This window comes from Physella acuta, unplaced genomic scaffold (assembly GCF_028476545.2).
Source record: "Physella acuta isolate Inbredline_101_S28 unplaced genomic scaffold, ASM2847654v3 ptg000575l, whole genome shotgun sequence".
Lineage (NCBI taxonomy): Eukaryota > Metazoa > Mollusca > Gastropoda > Physidae > Physella > Physella acuta.
The window spans coordinates 439,798-463,727 of NW_026732094.1; the positions used below are offsets into that span (position 1 = coordinate 439,798).

The following is a 23,930-nucleotide window of genomic DNA, read 5'->3' on the forward strand; positions in this document are numbered from 1 at the left end:
CGTAAAATACTCTTTAGTTCAATGGGTTTCTTTTCTGGGTTATATCGGTTTATTCCTTAATCCGGTGTGAATTTTTCAGATTTTAGTCTTCGAAAAAGCGCCCCCCCCCCCATCTAGTAAAGCTGGAAAGCGGTTTTTCCGGTCACTGTTTCTTAAAGATATACGTTTTACAGTTACACAACCAAGGTAGAAAACAGTTAAATCAGTATGCAAAGGCTCCCCGCCGTTAAATTTCTTTACTTTGACTGTTTATAATTCAAAACTGCAGCTTAAAATGAGATTTTAATTTTTTATTTCTACCCCTTTTGGCGCCCCCCCCTAGGGTCGGCGCCCGGGGCGGCCGCCCTCCCCTAGCTACGCCTCTGTATGTCCTCTTATCTTAAATATTCAAAATATTCTTATTTCATTAGTCAGTTAAAATTCTTAATATTATTAATAATAATTGCTCTGCTAAAAATAATAATCTTTGTTTCTTGTTTTTTCTTAGTCTCTTCTCTGAGTCTAACTCTAAAACTAAAAGAAAGTAAAAAAAAAAATCTATTTTTAGAAAAGGTGACTCTAGCACATGATTGATAGTGATAGGCCTGGGGCCTAGGTCCCAACCTTTTTACGAAACAGAAACTTCAGAAATGTATTATTCCGCTAGAAAAAATTGTATTGTCTAAACATTAGATATATATTTATAAATGTTAATAATACATTGAAATTATATATGAATATTAGTTTGCGCATTTTAAAACAAATATCTAAAGGAAAATAAAATTTGATTTCGAAATATTAAGAGAACTATTTCTTTTACTCGTAATAGGCTAGTTTCCGGTTATAATGAGATAGTCCTTTTCCTCTACATTCACCCAAGAGTGAAGACGTGAGTCTTAACTCAGCTGTAAAATCATTAAATTGTTTTACATCTGAATTGATAGTTTTAAAAATAAGAATTGTTAAGTTTATTAAGCAATCAATAAGTTGATTTACCCCTACATTATCATAATTTTAACTCATTAGACTAAGTGTAAAATTTGAAGGAAAAAAAAATTGTAAACCAGATCCACGTGGTTTAGAACTGAAGGATCAACTTTTTTTGTAGCAGTTTTTCTTGCGTTGCACGCACTAAGTAAATATTTAAATTTACAGAGATCTAGATCCAGTACACCATTCAATTTAAATGATTTATTTTTCGTATAAATAGTGTCATCTATTTTTTTAGGTAGCATTTCACCATGCCAGGTGGTGTACCTAGTCTACATAGCAAAACATGCACTACTCCTAGACGTCCTTTTGAGAAGGAGCGTCTTGATCAGGAGTTGAAGCTTATTGGAGAATATGGTCTCCGTAACAAACGTGAAGTATGGAGAGTCAAATATACTCTTGGCAAGATCCGAAAGGCAGCCAGAGAGTTGCTGACACTTGATGAGAAGGACCAAAAGCGACTTTTTGAAGGTAGGCAGTTACGACGTGTTGTTGAATTTAAAAGATGTCCCAGTCTGTTCCTGTGTGCTGTGTGGTTTGTCATAACCTCAATTTTTGTCCCATATTTATGTTTAAATAATTTTTTGCAGGTAATGCTCTCCTCCGCCGTCTTGTTCGCATTGGTGTGTTAGATGAGGGCAAGATGAAACTTGATTACGTTTTAGGTCTTCGCTTGGAGGATTTCTTGGAGCGCCGTCTGCAGACTCAAGTGTTTAAACTTGGCCTTGCTAAGAGTATTCATCATGCTCGTGTGCTCATCAGACAGAGACACATCAGGTAATAATTGTCATAACTTGTGGTTGAGAAAAATTGGTAATTGTTAGTTGTTTTTGTCAGGTAACTGGTAACTTTTCTTTTACAGTTGCGATACCTAAGTTATTCTAGTAGGCCACTTGGGTGTTATGCCCAACGTCTACCTTTTTTGACCTCACTTGTACTAAACTGGAGAGTAGCTCTGCATATGCAAGGGTTGCTTTATGATGGTTATACATTGGTAGGCCACTAAGGTTCTATTATAAGCCTTATGTCTATCAGTAGTATTCTTCGGCCCACCAGGTAAAGATATCTTGAATATATTTACATATTTTTATCCTATTTTATTTACTTAATGCTTGACATGCTAATTGTATGCCTTCTAGGGTGCGCAAGCAAGTTGTCAATATCCCAAGTTATGTTGTTCGCTTGGATTCACAGAAGCACATCGACTTTTCACTGAAATCTCCTTATGGTGGTGGCAGAGCTGGTAGGTTACTCTATACTTTTTATAGAATTAGGTTTATGCAGTTGTATTGGTATTGTATTATTGGTTTAACTTTCCTATTTTTCTTTTAGGTCGTGTTAAGAGGAAGAATGCCAAGAAAGGTCAATCAGGTGGAGCTGCAGAGGATGAAGATGCAGAAGATTAATCTGTATTGGGAGGCTTGTGTCAAATTAAACTGTTAATCTGAACTACTTTGTTCTGAAATGTTTTGAGTGTCAGTGTCTGGCGTACTGTGACTGCTTTTGTATCTTAAGTCATTTTTTATGTTCAATGTATGTTGGGTTACACCAATTCTTATCCAGGAAACCATTCCTAAATGAAGCTTTGTCCTGGATGGGCTAGCCACGTCATCACAAAATAGTTTTGGGGGTGTTGCTATCTATGTGAAAATTACACATGTGCTGGCATGACTAGTAGTATTAATTAGTAATAGTAATTAGTAAATAGGTTTACGTGAAATGACAGCCTGCACAGAACCAATGATTTGCTAGCAATTTCAAGATCTGTCACTTGAAAGCATGACAGATGTTTCTAATTAGTATACAAAATTGGCATTACTCTAGTCTAACTCGACAATGTTGAAGTGCAAAGCTATCATCAAATGCAGATTAATTTTTTTAATAGTACACTAGTTGAGCACGAGACGGACCATCCTATAGCAAATCTATCCAGTGGAAGTCTATTCTATTTTGCATTCACTATTCAATTAGAAATACTACACTTTGGCACAAAAAAAGTGCAAATAGTTGGAACCGAAAATAGCTTTGTATTGTGGGTTAAGTATTAAGTCCATAGATTTATTGTAATGTCCTGTAGTCCACCCAACTCAGTTGGATCTAAAGGCTACTGAGCATTATATTGACTACACTATCCATATTAGAGGTTAACAGACACAAGTGAACCTGTAGGGCCTACTTCACTTACTTGCCCCATGGACTGTCAGGTTTCACAAAAATGGGCATTTGCACTTGCTGGACTAAAATTTTCATATTTGGCTGAGGGTTTCTTCCAGCTATCAGTATTGGCTGCATCATGCATGAACTAATATTAAAGTATGTGGATAAGTCAAATTTGTTGTAAACCAAACCAGAAATCAACACACATTTGTTATATCATTTATTTTAGTTAATAGTAATGGCTAAGTAAATCCTGATTTCTTCTGAATGTTATAAATTACATTGTCCATACATATTTACAAAGTCGGCTACATTTTCCATCAAGACCTGCATATGTTAATATGTTGCTTCGAAAGTTGATGACTTCATGGTAAGCTTTTCTTGTCTGGTAATATAAATCTGAAAATATTCATTGCTCAATAAGTGCAATGGCAATAAATGGTTAAGAATGTACAAAAACAATTGGATGCATGTAAAGGATAAGAACAGTTACTTACTTAAATGAAATTAAAGCAAAAAGCCTTTTATTAATACAATGCAATCTTAAAAGTTAAATACATTGGTTAAAATGTTTAGTTGTAACAAGAAGTGTATTTTTCTTTTATGGCTAGTTCGTCTTTAGTACAGGTATAGTATTGTCTGTTATTTAATTCTTGTCATTTTGTCTAAACTATAATCCCTTTTACGACTAGTAATTAGCATTGATAAAATATGTAAATATCACCTTGTTACTTGTATTTTACTAGCTGCATACTTTTTAATCATCATTTATTTTATGATCCATGTCATATTACCTTGAGAAATCTAGAAATAATAGTCACTGTGCCCTACCTGTTTCTTGCTGACTCTTGGAACAATGTTTCTTTATTATAGTAGTCAAGAAGTAGATTTTTGTCCATGAGATGTTTATTGTTTTCTAGAAATTCCTCAAAAGTTTCATTTGCATTTACACTTGAGACTATAGCATCGGACACAAGGTGAATAAAAAACATTGTGATTGTTTCGTGGTAGCCTGTTGTGATCTGAATATTTGAGAAAAATAAAACGTAACTTTAAATTCTTTTAAAATTATGCATTTTTATAATGCATAAAAAATATTTAATATTTTTACAAATCCTTTTCTTTAATTTCTTACCTTATGTCTATTTTTTTCATTGTATTTTTGAATTCCTAACCTGCAATTTAAGTTCAAAATGTGTATGATTAAGAATGTGTCACTTAAATTAGTAGTAGTAGCTGCACATAGTTTACAATGCTATGAATTTTTCCTAATATTAAGATAATCACATGGCCACACAAAAATAGTGAAAATGTTGTTCAAGAAACAATAATTACTTTATGTAAGGCACTGCCCCAGATTTGCCATGTTCAGTGATATAATTCCATGCCATCCTTAGATGAGCTTCATGTGTCCAGTCCTCAAATGGTAAAGTTGCATCTTCAAATGCTTTGAGAAATATTTCATCACCCACTGAACGGAACTTCCTGTTTGTTTTAAAAATTAAAAAAAAAGCAGCAATATATTAATAACTTATATAAAACTGGTTTCTGAGTTACTCGATATCTTCTGAGAAATTCAGTCAGCTTATCAATGAGCATGCAGGCCAATCTCAATTTTAAATTAGTAGGTAAAATATTAGGCTAAAACTAAAAACAATTTTAAATTGAGGCAAAAAAAATTAACACTATCAATATTTTAATAAATTAGCTTCTGTTTTAGAGTACTAATACCAGACTGCTAAAATGTTTTATCTGGTACTTTTAAATTGTTTATGTTGTTTGCATTACTCCAAACATCTAAATCCTCAATTATGTTCATCAACACCAACGAAAAAGGCTAACCTTGTGAAATATATAAGAGGGTCCTGTAGTGTTTCCGATACACTAACACCGCTAACATTCCCATACCAAACAGTGTGGTCACCAACTCCATGGTACGAGTGTGTGTCACAGAGAAGTACTGCCAGTGAGCCCAGAATTATGGGTAAACCCTGGTTAAAGAAAAGTATTTTTTTGTGGTAAAATCTTTAAACATTGTAGATGAAATTATTCTGTTGGAGAAGTGTAGCTACAGCATTCATGGGCGTCACAGGAATTAGGTCAAGTAAGGCAAGTCAAAGTTGCTATTTTTAATTAATATGTTTGGCTTAACAAATACTATATTTAATGTTGATACTTTAAAAAATAAATGTGAGTTTCATGTCTAATTTGTTGCTCAGCATTAGATGCAAACAAAAGAAATACCTGGATCAGGTAACACAGAGGACAATATTGTCTTACCTCTTCACCTTGAACATGTGGAACATTTTCAAATTGACAGCTATCATCTCTTGCGGGGTTTGAGAAATGGATCCCATGTTTTATCTTTAAAATAGTTAAAACTCATTATAACAACCCATTATGTTGACTACAAACAAAATTAGCATTCAATTTTTCTCTCCTAATTAATTTACTGGGATATTTTATAGGAATTTCTTAAAACATACCTGATCTTGAGCTAATACATGAACAGCAAATTTGCCTGTAGACTTGATTAAGTCATGCATGCGACTGTGAAGAGAAATAATCATAATTTAAGTTATATTTAAATAAACAACATCAGATTTATATTTTTAATACACATAATTCATAGCATATTTATATTTCTTTGGAAATTGTATTTAAATAGTTGATAAATTTGTAATTATAATTGAAAAATCCAGACCTTCCTTGGTTTAAACAAAATGAGATGATGGGGGGATGATATGATACACTGGAGAACGTACTGCGAGTTACACCTCGCTTCAACCACGACCTGGATTCAGCCTGGTACAATCCCGTTGTAACCACAACAACTGGAAAGTTGAATAAAATAAAAATTACATTAATAATTAAAATTCAAAACATGATTGTATTATAACACCTACAGATTCAATGAGCAATTAAGTACAGTAAATCTGAAATATTTATTCACCTTGCTGTGGTACCTTTCTCATAGCCAATTTAAAAAATTCTGAAGTTTCATTGGAAGCATTTCTCCACAGTAAGTGTTCCTGTGGTCTTTGTTTCTGTAGTACTATTTCTGGGTTGTCAGGCAGGTCAGGTGGGGCTGGATAAAGAGAATAAATACAACAGATTATAAAAAACTGATTATTTCAAGGGAATAACAGGTTTATCATGTGATTAATAGGGGAGTTAATGTAAGTAGGCATATACCAGAATACAAAGTAAAAGAAACAAAATTCTAGTTTTCCTTTAGATACCCCCCCCCCCCACACACACACACAAGATAATAAAAAGGGCACAATATGAGTAAAGAGTGAGCTATGACTAGTAGAATGTAAACAATTCATGTCACTGCAGTTAAGTTTGTATGATCTTCCGTTATAGCCTAGTAATACTGATGTTTAACTATTTATAGTTTATACATCACAGACCAATCAGTACATACGTTTTACCACAGTAAAAATGAACACAATAACCGTTCAATTTTTTGTAGCAAAGCAGGCGAAGAATAACAAATTAAAATAAAAAAACTTGTTGAACGTTAAATTTTACTTACATGGAGGTCTGATGTAGGCCATTAGGCTAATATTTATTCCAAGTGTTTACGCGTGTGTGTGCCAGCACACCATAACAGATATTCAAAAGAACAGGCTAAAGCTCTATAGAAAAATTATTGGGGTAAAGCACATGTAAATTGGGCTATACAAGGTGAATGTCAAGGGTAGATTTACCACGGGAGACAACTCCGACGAGTACTCCAGCAACTATTATATAAACGACCGATATTTTTACCTCGTCCTTATTTTTTCCTGCTCTAACCTACAAACTATTTCTTCTAACACAAAACTTGAATGGGAAGCTGTTGCGAGAGGCAGTGAAGGTGAAGCGTAACACGGTCTAGCTCGCGCCTATTTCGTTCAACCCAGTTCTGGGTGTGTACACTGTAACGGAGAAGGGGCGATAACGTCCTTCTGGGCAGCGCAATGGTAACGGTTCAACGAGAATAAAAACAAGATCTATCGATTGGTCTCCGATCAATTATTCATGCTTTAGATTTGGGTACACTGGGTCTTGTGTCTGTGAGGCTATATATGGCGGATAGTTGCCTTTTGTTAATGTTTAAAATATTTGTAAAAACAAAACAAAAAACCATTTTACAAGTCAGTGGTTGCAATTTATCTATTAAATAAGCAGTGACCATATAGACCTACTACTTTTGGTTGCGTATTTTAAAAAGTAGGCCTAAATGATGAAGCAAGTTCCACGATTAGCAGCTTTTTAGGGGCAGGGTAGGAGATCAAGAGATGCATTGAAAGTGCATTGGACTTGTTGCAGTAACACGGCGTTTACACTTGCGACATGTATACTATGAGGCCTACATGTATAAAAAAAACTCGCAACATGTTAGGAACATGTATACTTGTTACGAGTCTTTTTTTCTAGACATGTATAGGAGGCTATACATGTCGCAAGTGTAAATGCAGTACACAATGACAATGCATACACTAAATCCACACTACGGACCATACGTCAGAACTGACACGAGTCGTATTACTTTGTATAACTACTAACGTGCATAGGCCTGTTGGACTATTGTAAGCTATGACAATCTGTGGCCGCTAAACGGGACAGCGGCTGTGCCTAATGCAAACGTGACATCACATTTGCTAATAATTCAGCTATGGTTAAACCAGTGTTTATTCCAGACTTTTTTCTCCGGGGGGGGGGGGGGGGGGAGACGACTTGATATTTTAGGGGCGGCGGACAACGGTAAAAGTATGTTTTCTATATAAAACACGTATTGTTTAGGGGAAATTGACATAAGCAAACCTTCAGGTTAAAAAAGGGCACTCATAACGAAAAAAATGAGCTAATCACAGAGACCTTTAGTGCGTGATATTAGTTTTAATTCTTAGAAAATGTGTTGCAAACTAATGATAAATTATATTTATTACAGCTGTGCTGATAGAGATGGACTATATTCAGTGATCATCCTTAAACAACGTCATGTTTTTAGAACGATTTTACCTCCCCTTCCCCATCAGCAAAAAATCAAGCCCCCCCCCCCCCCCCCCCCCACAAAAAAAAAATTAATGTCAGCCTCATCCTACCACCCCCCCCCCCCTCAAAATTGCAACAAGGATTTCTTTTAATATATTTATAGTGGTCAGTCAATACTGAGTATACTACTCAATTTTTTTTTTACTACAATTAACAAATAAGAAGACTTTTCAAAACACATATTTGAAATAAATATCCACCTATCACAGAAGTCCTGACCCCCTCCCCTTCCCTGTGTGTTATAGACGACCCCTTTCACACTTACATATTGCGTTTTTTTTAATGAGCAACCATCAATCAAAAAAAAAAATAATAATAATAATTGACAAAACTGAAACACAAGGAGTAATGTGTGCTATCATACAAACTACGTACTTCAATAATTAGGCCCACTTGGCATCTTCAATTTTTTATTTAAACGGTTCCACCTATTAATATAGATTTGCACAAACTGCTCCAACCTTGTAGATTAAAAGCCTTATAAAAGTTATTGCCCTAAATCTACACAATTATCTTGGCATTTTTTCCTTCTATTTTTAAATGATATTCCCAACTTTTAAAAATAGTCATTTCAATATCTTGATGGAAACATTTTAAATCCAGTTAAAACCAACAATAAATTTACATGTGTAAGATAAAAAAAAATGATTAGGAGACTAGAATTGTACCAGTGGGACTGACTTTACCATTGCCTATGCTTAGCAATACCATCTGGATAGTCACTGCTAAATAGCTGGTCAGGATATAAGCACTTTTAAAACATGATGACACATTTATTAATCATTCAAAGAAGCTGCTGGTTTTGTGTCAGAATGCAATTAACAACTATCTTGGCCCTACATCCACACCTTGTTTACTGTATGCCTGAGCAATAAAGCTTCTTGGTACAGCGGCAACAGTTTTGCATTGGTAATACAAGAAAAAAACAGCGTGCATTATTCAAAAACATAACAGTGCTGTTACAATTATTAATTTAAAAGATGCAATCAAAAACTCATATCTCACTTTAATAATTAACTCTCTTAGTATTCTCATACATTATCCAGCATAAGCTTTCTAATGTGATGATACAGGCCCAATACTGAAATGTTATACTTCAACAGAAACTACGCTGCTTTATGACATAATCAAACTTAACATTTAAAATCTGTCTTTTAATAATTTGAATGATTTTACAATTTTCATAACAAACGTATGCATGTCTCCCCCTGCCAAATGAAAGTGCAGATCCAGTTACAGGGAGGATTTACACTAAAATAAAGCAGTTCTAGCAAAGAAATATAACAAGGAGAGTCACTAACATAGACTTAAAAAAAATAATAATGTTGCCTAAAGAAGAGAATGATTAGGGCAACAAAAAAGGTGATATTAAGTTCCTTTAGTATATTGCCTTACAACTAATTGAAAATATTTATCACATTATTTTTATTTTCTAAAAAACTTGCTAAAACCTTTTTTAAATATTTGATAACACATATTTCTGTACAGACAAATAATTTGTTTTCAAAGTATACGTATTATAAGTGGAATGAATATGAAGTACTGGGGTGGAGGGGGGTGTCCAAAATGAACACATATAGATGGGAGGAGGGTACACAAAAATTAATATATCCCATGAGAAATAAACAGATAATCACTTATAATTATTTAAGGATGTGACTGAAACACTGCATCTTTCACTCTGTTCCCATGTATATAATTAATTACAAAAAAGAATTTAAAATACTTACTAGATGAAAAACATTTTATGGTTGAACACAGGTTTTTATTTTTCAAATTTCTTGTGGACTTTGGCTTTGGATGACCTTTTAAATTTATTGAAGCACTCAGTATATGATAAGCTCTATTTAAGCCTACCAATGTCCTTTCAACTGAATGTGCACAAAGAACGGTGTGTATTTTTATCAACATTTTTTAACACAGCACACTGAAAAGAAAATGTATTTCAATGATAGGTTAAAGTGTGTACGGTAGATTATTGTGTAATTCTGATTTCTGACTAATTTAAGTAAAAGTTTTTTTAATTTTAAAGTAGGAAAATAACTCATTCCGTTAATAAATATAAAATGAGTAACCATAATTTGTACAGCTCACTACTTCTAACCCGAAAGTTTTGAGTGCTGACCACACTTGTATGCCAAGGTCATTGAAACAGATAAACAGAGTTTCTTCCAAGCATCTCATCGGGGGTAGGGGGGGGGGTTGTCTCTCTCCCCCTCCCCCGAAAATTTCAAGTACCTCCCAGGAGAAAAAGTCTGGAAGAAACACTGCAGATGAACTCTTGGGCACGAAAGGGAAAAGATGATGATGTTGGTCATAATTCAGCAGATTAGGATTAGTCTGTTGTTTAAGTACCGGCAATTTTTTAAAAGCATCACTACTCATTGGCATACACAGGATTTTGTCATGAGGTAGGGGTCATATTTTAACTATTTTAAAAACGTGAAATTGTGGCTTTATGACATTTTAAATTTTAAAATTGCAAAGTGACATGAGCCAAAAGATATAGCTTAACAAAATGTTTTTTTGGAGGATTGGGAGGCGGGGGTGGAGGGGCTTTGTAATCCCTTTCTTTCCCTCAACACACCTTGCATATGCCATTGCCCAGTGTCAATACTCTTTCCCTAGCACTAACCATAGCCCAGGGCAATGTAAAACAGATGGTACTATACAATGTATAGTATACATTTTCTCGTCTACAAAGTATAAAGGAAGTATTTTAATCATTCAACGTTTTACACCTCCCTGAGTCTGAAAAACATAGTTTTGCAATGTTGTCTGTATGTCTGTGTGTATGTATGTGTGTGTGTCTGTGAACTGTTCACTGAACACGATAACTTGAGTACCGTTACAGCTAGGTTGATGCAATTTCATATACAAGTATTATATCAAATTTGTAGTTCTGTATCAACTTTTCAGCGATTTCCGATAACCGGAAGTGGAACTTATTCTACTTTTAGTTTTTCAAAAGTCTATAACTTGAGTACTGTTCTGATAGATAGATCTATATTTGTGGTAGGTCAATATGTAATATGTACTATTATGTATAGATTCTATATAATATATATATATTTTTTTTTAGTATATAGATCTAGTATCTAAGTATACTTAGACTAGGCCTAATCACTAGTAATCAGCCTAATCATTAATCACTAATCAGCAGTAGGCAAGTGAAAAATATAAATAGTGTCAATGTCAGAGTTTGAGGGCTTGTGTTAGAACTAGATCTAGGACTAAGGTGGCAATTTTTACCAGCAAAAGAATTAATATTTGAATAGCGGCCCTTGCCGTCCTAGGGCCTAGGCTCGTTCTATAAAACTACGGATACAACAAAGTACAAACAAAGTCACAAAGTGTAACACAGGGTCGACTCGAAATAGCATCCTTATATTTATTCAGTACTGGCCTGTAGTCAACTAGATTTTAGATCACTTTATTTATAATACTTTATTAAAACTTACTTAAAGCCCTCCTGATCCCGACTTGCCGTAGAATCTAGCTTCTGGCTGCCTGTTGAGTGTGCTGCAGTGTGCTTAGTGCACAGTCCTTTTTAGTTATCTCAAAAGATAACGCACGAAGACTTTGAGTTGGTTTACATTACAGTTTTATGAAGTCTATTGTCTGTGTTTATTGCCCCCAAAATACCGTAGCCTAAACTTTATAGCTATGTAAATATGTCAAGTGTGGTGTTAAACGATAATAACATTTTAAAGTAACTAAATTTTTTTTTAAAAAGCTTTCTTTTTTCTGTTTTGCTGGCAACTAACTTGTCTGTCAAGGTCATATATTCGGATATTCCCATTTTTCTCGTGTCCCTAGATCTAGTGTTTTCAAAATGGCAACCTTCAAGTTTTGCTTTCGATTTCAACACCCAACAAGAAGTACAACTAATAATATTATAAAAGTTAGTTTAAGAAAAATATATTCAACAAAATTTAACCAAAAAGATCCCACCAGTTCTAATAAATGGCTTGAGAGACAAAGACGTGATATCTTCGTAAAACAAGCAGGCATAGAAAACTATCGATGTAGGAGTGCTTTTAAACTTTTGCAAATAAATGAAAAATTCAACATTCTCTTGCCTGGAAATATTGTAATTGATTGTGGTGCTGCGCCTGGATCGTGGTGCCAAGTTGCGGTTAAAAAAGTGAACGCACTAGAAACAGGTAGATTAAGAAATAATAGGTAATCTATCGTTTTAGGTACGTATAAATCGCCCGCGACTAGTAATGTGAAAAACAGGTGACTCCTTAAATTTTAATAATTATTTCACATTTTGAGGAGGATTTATGTTTTGAAAAATACAAAAATGTTTCCTTTTTTCATTTATATATACCTGTTTTTAAACAATTGAATTAAAACCTTTCAGTAATAAATGAAGACTAGCGATGTTTCCAACAGATGCAACCATGCTCATTACTATAGCAGCCATCTTGTTTATTTATTTTTTATTGTATACTTATAGCGCGAGATTCAGGGGAAGCCACTCTAACTTACAGATGGCCGCTTTTTATATAGCAAATCCTGCTCGCAAACACTGCTGTTTAAAGTTAATTTCTTGCCTATATTGATTATATTTAGCCATTGATTTAGGTTTATTATTCATTTATCTATAATATTTGACACAAATATAATAATATATCACAATATACTTCTATTAAAGCCTTGACAATTAGGTAACTTGTTCGTACATTACATTACTAGCCGCGGGCGATTTTACGTACCTAAAACGATAGATTACGAAATAATATGTTGTATAATAACTATTTAAGACTAATAGTTTATAAATTAATAAAATTATCTATCAATGCATGATATGTCGATATTGGATATAACCGATATTGATATGATGAATCTCACTGACCAAATCAAAGGTTGCATGTTCATGTGTGGACAGAAATGTCTGCATGGGTACCTCATCCTCATATTTGATATAAAAAAATGTTTCAACAGAACTGTAATTAATCTCAATATTACTGCATTTGTACCAGTGGGGTTCGACAGTGAATCAGGCCGTTTAAGGCAGCAGTTCAGTTTTCCCAAGAGTACTCGACAAGAAATGCGTGTATTAATTAAAACCACATAGATCTAGATCTAATACAGTTATGTATTATTATATGCTGGTACAGGTATGTTGAGTCAGTGACTGAGTAGTGACACGTGAGCAAGCCCTTAACTAAAATATAGATCTAGAATCTAGTAGTGCATAAAAGTAGGCTATACTCAACTGTAGATAAATCCCAAGTAGTACCCACCTTCCTCACACATCTTCACGCTAGATTATTATGTACTATCAGAACTAGCTGGGTGGAGGAGGGGCATAAGAAAACTATGTTAATTGTCAAAGCATTTATTAATTTTATTTTGTTATAGTAGAAAAGATGGAGAGTAAAATTTAAATTATGATAATCAAAAGTGCATTTAAGTGGATTGATCACTTAATCACTTTTAATCATTTGCTAAATGACATTCGGCCATTTAGGGGTGGGGGTGTCTGGTTCACTGTGATGGCATGAAACTGGTAGGTGGAGGTATCAATCGACTTAAATAACATGACATTTAGGGCCTAATTTAAGGACAATCCCTCACAATTATTTTATAAAATGTATTGAGATATTATTAATAGATGTATTATGTGAAAATAAATAGGTTTACTGTGATAGTGATAAAACTGAACTTTTACTTACAAATTTGAATTTACATCTCATACAGTCTTTTTAGAACCTGATGTTAAATAGACATTAACTATATATTACTGATATCTAGATCCAGAGGTGTAGCGAGGTGGGGGGGGGGGGGGGGCAGACTGCACCGGGTGACACCATTTAGGGGGGGTGACACCAAGGCAAAAAATAGCAAAATATATAGAGAAAAATGATAATTCCACTAAATTACGTGATTAATTTGAGTGTTAAATAGTGTTTTAAGAGGTGCAAATCAAAAGTCTGAGGGGGGGGGGGGGGTGCAAATCAAAAATTGAAAGTTTGTCCCCGGGAAGGGTCGCTACGCCCCTGGGGGGGTGACACCATTAAGTGCCACACCGGGTGACACCCGATCTTGCTACGCCATTGTCTAGATCTAGATTATATGTTTAAATGAATTTTTATTGGTGGAAAAAATACTTCTAAATATTAATAAGCATTGAAATATTGATATTTTTTGTCTCCCATATTCAGAAGCTTTTAAAGTGTATAACTTTTAAACACAATTATGTTACTCTTTCTGGCACAGATCCTTCTAAACCTAAAGGTCTTGTGATAGGAATTGACTTACAACATATGGCACCCATTGAAGGTGCATTTCTACTAAGTTGTAGTGATTTTACTTCTGATGTGACTCAAGCTAAAATCAAAACTATTCTTGGTGATCGACAAGCTGATGTTGTGTTAAGTGACATGGCACCAGCAGCAACTGGAATGAAGTCACACAATCATGAAATCATTGTAAATCTTTGTTTCTCTGTTCTTTTATTTAGTTTACATGTATTAAAAAATGGAGGTACAATGCTTTGCAAAATATGGATGGGTGCTGACCAGAAAAGATTAGAAACAGCCATGAATAAAGTTTTTGAACACGTTCGAGTTGTTAAGCCAGAAGCCAGTAGGGATGATTCATCTGAAATTTTTCTGCTAGGGCGGGGATTTAAAAGAAATGAAAAGTAGTAGACTATTATGTTGTTATTTGGTTGTCAATAACTCATGATGAACTAAAAATATATTTTGTATAGATCTATTTAGTTTCAAGGATAATACAGGATTTGTCGTTTTTAAAACATTAGAAAAATCCTGTTTCTATTGTGACTGACATATTCTGCTATTATTCCCACCACATCTTGATTTACCAAAGCTTATGCACTAAATGTAGTAAAAGCAAATTACTGTTGATCTTTATTTATTTTAAAAAATGTGTGTTTTTTTCTGTAATAATTTTATGGGGTTGTTTGTGTACTATGAAATGTATTTTAAAAAGCCAGATATTTTTATATTAAATTAGACATTGATTGTAGTTTTTTATGTGAAAATTAAGCTGGCCATTATGATTCAAAATAACTCAATTATAATATATTTAAATATATTGCTCATATACTTAGTAGGTCTACTCTTCTTTAGTAAATTTTATTCTTCACTTTATTTTTCCCTTCTTTGTGCCATTATATTGTAAGGCTATTTTATGTGAATGTTTAACAGGATGCTACAAATTTATTTACTTATTGTTTGTGCCTTTGTCATCAAAAGTGGTAGACAAAATATTTTTTCCTTAACTCATTTAGAATTTATGTCCATTATTAAGGAATGGTATGTTTCTTTAGTTCAAGATTTTCCAACATGTTTTAAAAATAGAAATTAGAGGACACTGACTAATACTTTTGTGCTAAAACTACAGCTTGGAACTTCAGTGTACTCTATTCCTAGTAAAGATCAACTTTGAAAAATATGTGTAGCCTTCCTCCAATTCTGCTTACTTTTTCTCCATTACAATGCTCCCTGCCTTCTTTTGATATAGTTTAAATCACGTTCTGAATATTGTAAGTAAATTTTCTCAAAAATAATTTGCTGCAGTTAGCATTATTTATTAACTAGAGATGGAATTTAAATACTACTTTAATCTTAGCAACATTTTTTTTTAGTGAATATGAATCAGATGATGTTACTCACCTTTGGTTGCAGGCTACTATACAAGGATAGAAATTTAGGTTAAGAGAGAAAATTGCACTGGACTAAAAAAAATTCAGCCTTGTAGTGCTGAGAATGAATAAAAAAAAACAGTTAAACCGTTTATAGGTGTTGTAAACTGATAAAATTCAGGTTTCATAAACAGAGTTTCTTTGTGTTGATCTGGGCACTAATCTCTGCAGGATTTTATTACTTGGCTACTTATTATTCAACTGACAGTAGTAGCCAAAATTGTTATATTCGTGGGTTTGAAATGTGCTTCTTTGGGCAAAGTACAGATAGGTTATTTCATTGCAAACTTGCAAGAATGTCTGAAACTAGGTGACCTATTTAAGGACAGATTTCATCTGGCTACCAGTAGTTTTAATGACCTAAAGACTACAGGACAAGTTGCAGCAAAAGTTTGCAATACTAGTTTGCAGACACCTACTTTTGATGTAACACAATAGTAATAGTACCAATAAGGGTTAAGACTTGTAGATCAAAATAATAAAACTGAGCTATACATTGTTCAAAATCACAGAATTATTTCACATCATTGAATCTTAAATCCAATATCATGTGAGGATCAGGAATGACAAACTCATGTATTTAAATATTTTTTTTATTAATACAAGTACAAAAACAAAACCATTTTAATAATTTAAAAGTTTATTTTAATACCTGTAGATGTTTGAAAGACTGAGTATTCCTTGTAAATATATCATCAACATTTTAAGTTTAATATCATTTGTACAATATCAAACAAGTTAGTGAAAAAAGTAATTACTGTCACAGTTCAACAACAAAACTATTAGTAAAAACTAGCAAGTGATATGTCGATTAATAAAATAGTGAAAAAAATGTCAATGACATGGAATTTGCACATGAAAATGTAATGCCAGCACTTAAAGTATTAATCAACTAATAATCAAGTTTATTAAGATCCTCAATGTTAATCCAAAACATATTGACATGCCTTTCATACATATTTTAAAAAAATATACTGTAACAACAACTTAAACTATTTTTTAAATTAGATTAAACTTTTAACATTAGCAGAAGGAAATGCTTAAATAAATCTAAGAATATTCAAATAAAAAAAATGCTTCCCACATACAAGATTGATATTTTTAGAACTTTTATTTTAAACAAATTCAATATGATCAGACCCAATTATGTGTGCAAGTAATGTTAACTAACTATCCTCATGTGTTCTGTGGTGCTTCATTTGTGGTTTGATTCTTTTTGCACAACAAAACATGATACAATCCAAAGACAATTTCTATACTTGGTGATTTGAACATAAATCTCATGGGCAGCAGCTTCAAATCCTGTAAACCAAGAGTTATAATTAAGATGATGCATAACTCTTAAAACATAAAACTGAAGAAATGAAATAAACCCAGGCTTAGTTATTTGCAACTTAGAAAATTAAATACCTCTTTAAGTTTTTCTAATTCTGTAAATTTTTGATCCATTTTATCAATAAGTTCTTTTATACAGAAGATCTGAAGATAGAAAAATACTTCTTAAAGTATTCAAAGGACAACAAATAGTTTTAAAAAATATTATTTAATGGTGCTTGTATTTGTAATTCAAACTAACATGACCCAAAGTAAATTAGCGGCATACATTTTTTTGCTTTAAAAACATCTGAATTCATAAAACACCAATAATGCTAAAAATAATGACATCAAAAGATATTTTTATGTGAGTAAAGCATAATCCAATATGTAGTTATTTGCTGCATTTTAGCTGTACATGGTAAGTTATTATATTTGTGTAGTTTATACTAAAGTGTAGTGAATTTTATTAAATTACATAGGAAATAGATTTTGCACTTAGCATGTCATTCAATTAAAACACTATATTTTTCAAAATTCAATTACAACATTAAATGTGAAAACCTACCTGTAAATGGTGTGTTTTAATATTGGCCTTCATTTGAACAGTTTCATCAACAAAGATTTCATTTGATTTGATAATGTTGTATGGTACAAATTCAATGGTCATATTTTCATGGTAGTCGTAGCAGCCTGGACTAATAAACATAAAACTCAGACCATGCTTGAGACGTCCCCTAGAAGAAAAAGTATACACCATGCTTAAAAATTAAGTAAATTCAAGTTAATATTTTCAAAAATGGTATCCCTTTTATTAACTTAAATAATTAATATAAGATGAGAGGTATGGACGAGGTCTCACATTAGTTACTTACATTAATTTTAAGGGTGTCATTAAATATGAAGCAAGCTTAAGGAAAACGGTGTCAAAAAATTTAAAAAATTAAGTTTACCAAATAAAACAACATACCGAACCATTAGTGGTAATAGTTCACCAGCTGTGGCATCAAATTCCAAGCAGACACGTCTAAATGTATAATACAGGTTGGATGAATCAGCAGCATCATTTAAGGTTAAACGTTCCACAACTCTTGATATACCAGTTGCCTCACTGAGTTAGCATTAAAATTGTAATATATAAAATAAATTGACCACTTATCTTACATTTGAGAAAAGAAAAATTTTTGAACAACAGAATACATTCAAAAAATTAGTGTTAGTGATTTTTAAAATGGTATCAGAAATATTTTGTTAATGCTATTAATCATAAAAAGCAATTAAAATTCCAACAGTTATATTTAATGTTAGTTTTAAAAAATAATGTTACAAAGAAAATGTCTGTATATAAAGTTTCCTGCTGATGTACTTTTAACTTTTTAAGGTGGGCCTAGACTAGATTAATTAAAATTTCTATTCCTATGTTAGAAGGTTACTTTGTTAGAAAATCTTACTCTTCAACTATTTCTTTCCATGAAATATGGGATGTTACTCTGGCTAGTAAAGAGCCTTCTACTTCAATTTTTGAAATAATATCAACTATAAGCCTTGGGTTGAGATCAAAAACAGAAACTTTTCTTCTCATGTCAGTAATCATTAGAGGTCCAACTCTGAAAGTCAAATCCATCAACTAATTGTTATAAAAAAATTAAACATTACTTCTGAAAGATGTTATAAATTGCATTATTTATGGCATTAAATTATGGGACTGAAATTTATGATATAACTCAGAGGTTATTTTTTAAAACTAGTTATTTTTATATGTAGATATTTCATTATCTGGAGGGGGAATTGTGTTTTACAATTGATAAAACAATTATAAAATTTAAAACTGACCAATAATAAATAGCATAAGCTTTAAAACTAAAATAAAACTTACTGTGGGTGCTGCATTAACTGCTCCACAATCCCACTAGCCTTCCAGGACCGAGCATAATGAAATTCCTCCTTCAAGACACCAGCCACCTGAAATTTGTAAAATTTACAAATTACATTTTTATATAAAGTAATCACTTCATTACGAAACAACTAACACACAGACATTTATATATCTGTTGCAACCTTGTTTTAAGATTGATCACTTCACTTTTTCAACACAGAAAATTTAGAAAAACTCATTTAATCCTTCAATAAGGTTCATGCATACTAGCCTAATATCAGTTACCTCCCTTACATTAAGCACAGCTGGTGGGAAAATTCTTTTATTAGGTTACGTATGGCTGCTAACCCAAAAGACCTGAGTTCAGATACCTGGCTCAAGTCTATGAACCCACCCAACTCACAATATCAATAAGGGAAAGTAAAGGCAGTTAGGCATTGTGTGGACCATACTATCCCTTGATATACTGATCTCAAAAGTAGTCACACATACCCCATGGACCTTAAGGTTCTAAAGGGTACTTTAGTTTTTTAGGGTAGGGAAACCCCCTCATAAGCATAAGGTCATAGACTAGAACTATCATAAATGTCAGCATGACTGGAAACAAAAAAACATACTTGTAAAAACTGTACTGTTCCATGAGGAGTATCCAAATTTAAAATCTGTGGATCTTCAACAATTATCATGTGATTGATAACAGAACTTGAGGGACAAGGAATTATATCAACATTACATGATCTTCCTTGTGCTACTTTGTCCAAGGAGTCATACCATGGAATATGATCATATTCACGGAACTCGGTATCTAAAAAAATGAAGAAAGTGTTTTATAATGCATTCCTTTTACTAATAATATATATAATATGAGTACTGGAGATACAATTTGAACATTTCCTTTCCTGTTACTTGTTAAAAATGAAAAGCAATTTAAATTATGCCCTGAAAAAACAACGATGTGACAGTCAGATGAAACAGACAGTTTTAATAACTATATTTTTCTTTTAGGCGCACTTAGAAGCATTCTATAGACACAAAAATCTTTCACATTTGTGTTTAAATTAAATGTGCTAACTTTCTAGAGTTAAGTAATTAATATACCCATACACAGAGCAAAATTAAATTATTAAAAAAAAAACATTTTTCAAACCTGTGTTGAAAACATAAAGACCAAGAGTGTTTAGTAACATGACTGGCCAAACTGGTGGCTGTTTATCATTTTGATCTTTCTTCAGACGGAAAGTAAGCTCAAATCCATAACCACTTGGATGACCTCTACCACTAAAACTAAAAACATAATTATAATTAGCTTACATTAAACAGCGACAATTAAGTAATTCATTTTTATGGTTCAAGTTAGATATTGTAGATGCTATAGTTTTATTTTGTTTAGTTCAAAGGAGAAAAAAGGATGTAAGCATATTATCAATTAAGTTAGTTATTTTACTACAATAGTTATAATTATTAAATTATAATTATTTATTAGTTATAATTGGTGATACAGATTCAATGTTTAAATACTAAAATTCTGACTCACTGATTTCAATTATAATGAAATTCAATTACATTCACATTGAATAATTTTTATTCAAAGGCTATAAAAAGATAAATGCAAATTAAATTTAGGAAATAAAACGGAGTGATAGTTTACTTCACACATTTGGGTGAGTTAGCAAACTTATTTTTCTTCTCTTTGCACTTACTCGTGTACTCTGCCATCACCATATAGATCTGAGAGTCCATAAGTTACATAGTGCCAATGAGGCGAAACGCCAAGCTCAACACTGCCAGAATTAGAAAAGATTTTTACAAAATCTAAAGGTATGTTTCCTCCACACCTGAAATGAAATTTAATTTAGGCTTAGTTGATAGCAAAAAATCAAATCTACATTGGTCAATAATATTTTATGCTAGTCTGATTTTTGAGTGTACTTGTATGATTTATTACTAGTGCTTAATTTTTTTTACTAGTTTTCAATTATTAAATTAATTATTCACAATAGCCCACTAATTGTACTTTATGTATGTTTAAATTAACAGGTAACTAACGGGTATTTAACAACAAAATTCCCACTCATTATATATAGATTAGGCCTATATAACCTTGAACTCTATTCATCAGCTGAAGTCTGAAAAGTATTCTTCAGTTACTGTAGAAAAAGGACTCCAGTTAAAACTGTGGTTAAAAAACAAGCTGTCCCATCTAGATTAAATATTACATATTTTTAGTTTTGTATAGGTCTGGTAATAAATAATATTCAAGTAAGGCTTACTAAGGGAAGGGCTTAATTTGGTCGATTAATATGCTTATTTAGGTCAACATATTTTTAGAATTTTTTAAAGGAAGTTTAATTTTATTTATAAAGATCTAATGCGTTTTTTTGGGGATAGTGTAGAATGTCTATGAATGAAGTGTAAAGTTCAGAAATGAGTATAGATGTGGAATTTTTTATTTTATAGTACAAATGCAATGGCATTAGAGCGATTAGGCCTTCTAATAAGATTTAGTCAAAAAAATTTCAATAGGTTGAATATAATTTTAAAAGAATTTTAAAGAATATGAATTTATATTAGGGGCCTACTAATTTTAAATTTATAATTAGTAAAAGTAAAGTTCCCTTTTCAAACCTGACAGTCTATACTCTATAGTATAGGGCAAGTGAAGTAGAGTTCACTTTTCTATAACCTCGGAATATGAAGGTGAAGAGATAGTGTGGTCAGCACTATGCCCAGCCGCGCCAGCCGCCTTTACTCTCCCTTAACATGAGTTAGGTACCCATCAGAGTTGGGTGGACTCAGGGACGGTCCACTGACTTGAACCCAGTTTCGAGCTCGAGATTTACGGGTTAGCAGTCTAGCTCTCTACCGTTACACCACTCCGGCCCCATTTATAATTAGGCCCAGGCCTAAATCTTTTTTAGCATCAAGACAAAGATCTGGAATTATGTGCAAATTCTAAGAATTAAGTTAGACTTGATACTTAATAATAAGAAAATTAAAAATAAGATGACCTAGAGACTAGATCTACATTTTTAAAAATTAACTAGGCCTAGGCCTAATTAAAATCTAATCTAATCTAGATCTACTTTTATTTTAAGAACAAAAATAATAAAGAAAAAAATGTAGATCTAGATTTCTAGATCTAGCTAGATTCTAGATCTAGATTATTCTAGATCTAGATTTCTACATCTAAACACAAAGAGTAAAAAAGTCAGTAAACGTCGAACGAGGACAGGGATTTTTTTCGCCATACCAAATTTTTGTGCTGGGGCTTGAAATTGAAGAAGGATTATTATTGGGATACAAATTATAAAGTGCACGGTCAATAGCTTCTATTCCAAACTCGCTGCTGCTAGACATCGAATGTACTGTTTCCGTCATTGGGGCGGCACTACCCGCTGATGCCGACATAACGAACATACGAAAAATACATGTGTACGGTCTGTCCCTGTTTGCACCAGTAGGTTGCACTTCTTCGCTCTTATTAAGAATTAAGAGTGTACTCCCTTTGACCCCATGTGGGGGAAACTTTGTAAACATATTTTTAGTTCGACAACAGATGTTTCGACAAAGTTGAAATACTGTACGCATATGCAACAAGCGAGTGAGGAAATTAAACTAAAGGGCTTAGATTTAGGACGTCGAAAAGAAAAGACGTCGAATTTCGTTCATTTGTTTTAGGAAAGTCTATAACTATAACAAAACACAGTCTCTCTTCGCTCCCTTTAGGCCTACAGGGACACATATAGATTTCTATTATATAATATACGACTTGGATTCAGGCCTATTATATAAACTATCGAGGCAGTAAAAAATAAATGTCTGCAATATGAGACAAAATTGGAAAAAATTATAACTTCTCTATTTCGGGTTTATGTAATGAACAGCAAAGCTACTCTTTTGCAGTATATAAATAATATTAATTTAAATTCGTATGTTATAAGAAACGAATGTCTAATTTTTAAAAAAAAATGGCATCACTAGTTGGGTAAAAATCTTTTTTTTTAGGTCTAAATAATAGGCATATTATCTTACACTTTCAAATGTGCTTTTATCTTCACCCCATAAAATAAAAAACAGCCCCCCCCCCTTCCCATTCAAGAAATGACGTCTTACTTCTCATAATAAATAATTCAAACGAAAATGTTTATGTTTCTCAAAATTTCTATTTCGTAAATAAAAATACCAAATAAATGCATTTTCACACTTTCTAGTCCTTCTACACTTTTAGTCACTTTTCCTCACGCTTTTTACCCCCTACCCCGTCACCAAATGTAACCCCCCCCCCCCATCTCCTCATGATTTTACCCGGCATCTTTTCTTTCTCTTTTTTATTTTTATGCAATGAATGGGACCTATTCAACAAATCAGTATTTAGGTCTATATGTCTGAAAGAAAATTCTGACCCAACATTAAACCGAAAGTAAATTGAATGAAGTTATAGGCCTACGCAATCCTATTATTTATGTGTAATTTTTAAAAATAAATATTAATCTAAAGAGAAATGTCAGAGATGCATAACAGTTTTTCAGCTCCCAAGCAAAAACGAAGATACGTAATATTTTCTATTAAAAAGTGTTATTTTCAAATTTCTCATTTTCGCCTATTTCTTCTTTTTTTTTCATTATCGAGTGGCTGTATCTGTTCTTGTTTATAAAACCATCAATTCCAACTATCCATGACTGAAAAAGTTACTTATTTAACCAACAACAGCAGGCATGATATAATCTGGTGCTTTTATTAATCGCCCCCCCCCCCTTTGTAACGCCACTATTTTCAGTACAATTAATAGTGTCGAACAACATATGCGTCGAAATATCTGCTAGCAGCTAAATCCAGGACCTCGCCAAGTTTAATGCCGTTTCGCGATACATTGAAGAACATTTT

The 23,930-nt window shown here is 32.7% G+C and overlaps 4 protein-coding genes across 8 annotated transcripts; 2 read left to right on the forward strand and 2 right to left on the reverse strand.

The window, feature by feature from the left end:
• The first annotated feature begins 804 nt into the window (after positions 1-804).
• Positions 805-2,418, forward strand: LOC131946931 (small ribosomal subunit protein uS4). Its single transcript, XM_059307978.1, has 5 exons — positions 805-868; positions 1,208-1,440; positions 1,560-1,746; positions 2,109-2,212; positions 2,302-2,418. The coding sequence occupies exons 2-5, from the start codon at positions 1,221-1,223 to the stop codon at positions 2,373-2,375; spliced, it is 585 nt and encodes a 194-aa protein (XP_059163961.1). The 5' UTR covers positions 805-868; positions 1,208-1,220; the 3' UTR covers positions 2,376-2,418.
• A 917-nt stretch (positions 2,419-3,335) lies between these two features.
• LOC131946915 (uncharacterized) lies at positions 3,336-11,950 on the reverse strand. 4 transcript variants are annotated; one of them, XM_059307925.1, is made up of 11 exons: positions 11,634-11,950; positions 9,903-10,099; positions 6,080-6,214; positions 5,831-5,960; positions 5,613-5,676; positions 5,407-5,490; positions 4,969-5,117; positions 4,462-4,611; positions 4,262-4,301; positions 3,958-4,148; positions 3,336-3,525 (listed from the first exon to the last, which is right to left on the reverse strand). In XM_059307925.1, the coding sequence occupies exons 2-11, from the start codon at positions 10,081-10,083 to the stop codon at positions 3,492-3,494; spliced, it is 1,158 nt and encodes a 385-aa protein (XP_059163908.1). In that variant the 5' UTR covers positions 10,084-10,099; positions 11,634-11,950; the 3' UTR covers positions 3,336-3,491. The 4 variants fall into 4 exon arrangements, with proteins under 4 accessions (XP_059163908.1, XP_059163910.1, XP_059163911.1 ...); XM_059307927.1 differs by lacking the exon at positions 11,634-11,950 and adding an exon at positions 10,808-10,919; XM_059307928.1 differs by lacking the exon at positions 11,634-11,950 and adding an exon at positions 10,277-10,377.
• Positions 11,550-16,493, forward strand: LOC131946916 (rRNA methyltransferase 2, mitochondrial-like). Its single transcript, XM_059307930.1, has 3 exons — positions 11,550-11,570; positions 11,992-12,338; positions 14,404-16,493. Exons 2-3 carry the CDS (start codon positions 12,008-12,010, stop codon positions 14,832-14,834), a joined length of 762 nt encoding a protein of 253 aa, XP_059163913.1. The 5' UTR covers positions 11,550-11,570; positions 11,992-12,007; the 3' UTR covers positions 14,835-16,493.
• Positions 16,494-16,869: 376 nt separating this feature from the next.
• Positions 16,870-22,515, reverse strand: LOC131946914 (suppressor of fused homolog). 2 transcript variants are annotated; one of them, XM_059307924.1, is made up of 10 exons: positions 22,297-22,515; positions 20,747-20,827; positions 20,194-20,330; positions 19,664-19,851; positions 19,047-19,132; positions 18,622-18,777; positions 18,141-18,281; positions 17,739-17,907; positions 17,267-17,335; positions 16,870-17,158 (listed from the first exon to the last, which is right to left on the reverse strand). In XM_059307924.1, the coding sequence occupies exons 1-10, from the start codon at positions 22,461-22,463 to the stop codon at positions 17,033-17,035; spliced, it is 1,320 nt and encodes a 439-aa protein (XP_059163907.1). In that variant the 5' UTR covers positions 22,464-22,515; the 3' UTR covers positions 16,870-17,032. The 2 variants fall into 2 exon arrangements, with proteins under 2 accessions (XP_059163907.1, XP_059163906.1); XM_059307923.1 differs by having other exon boundaries at positions 16,874-17,158; positions 20,747-20,881.
• Positions 22,516-23,930: the final 1,415 nt, after the last annotated feature.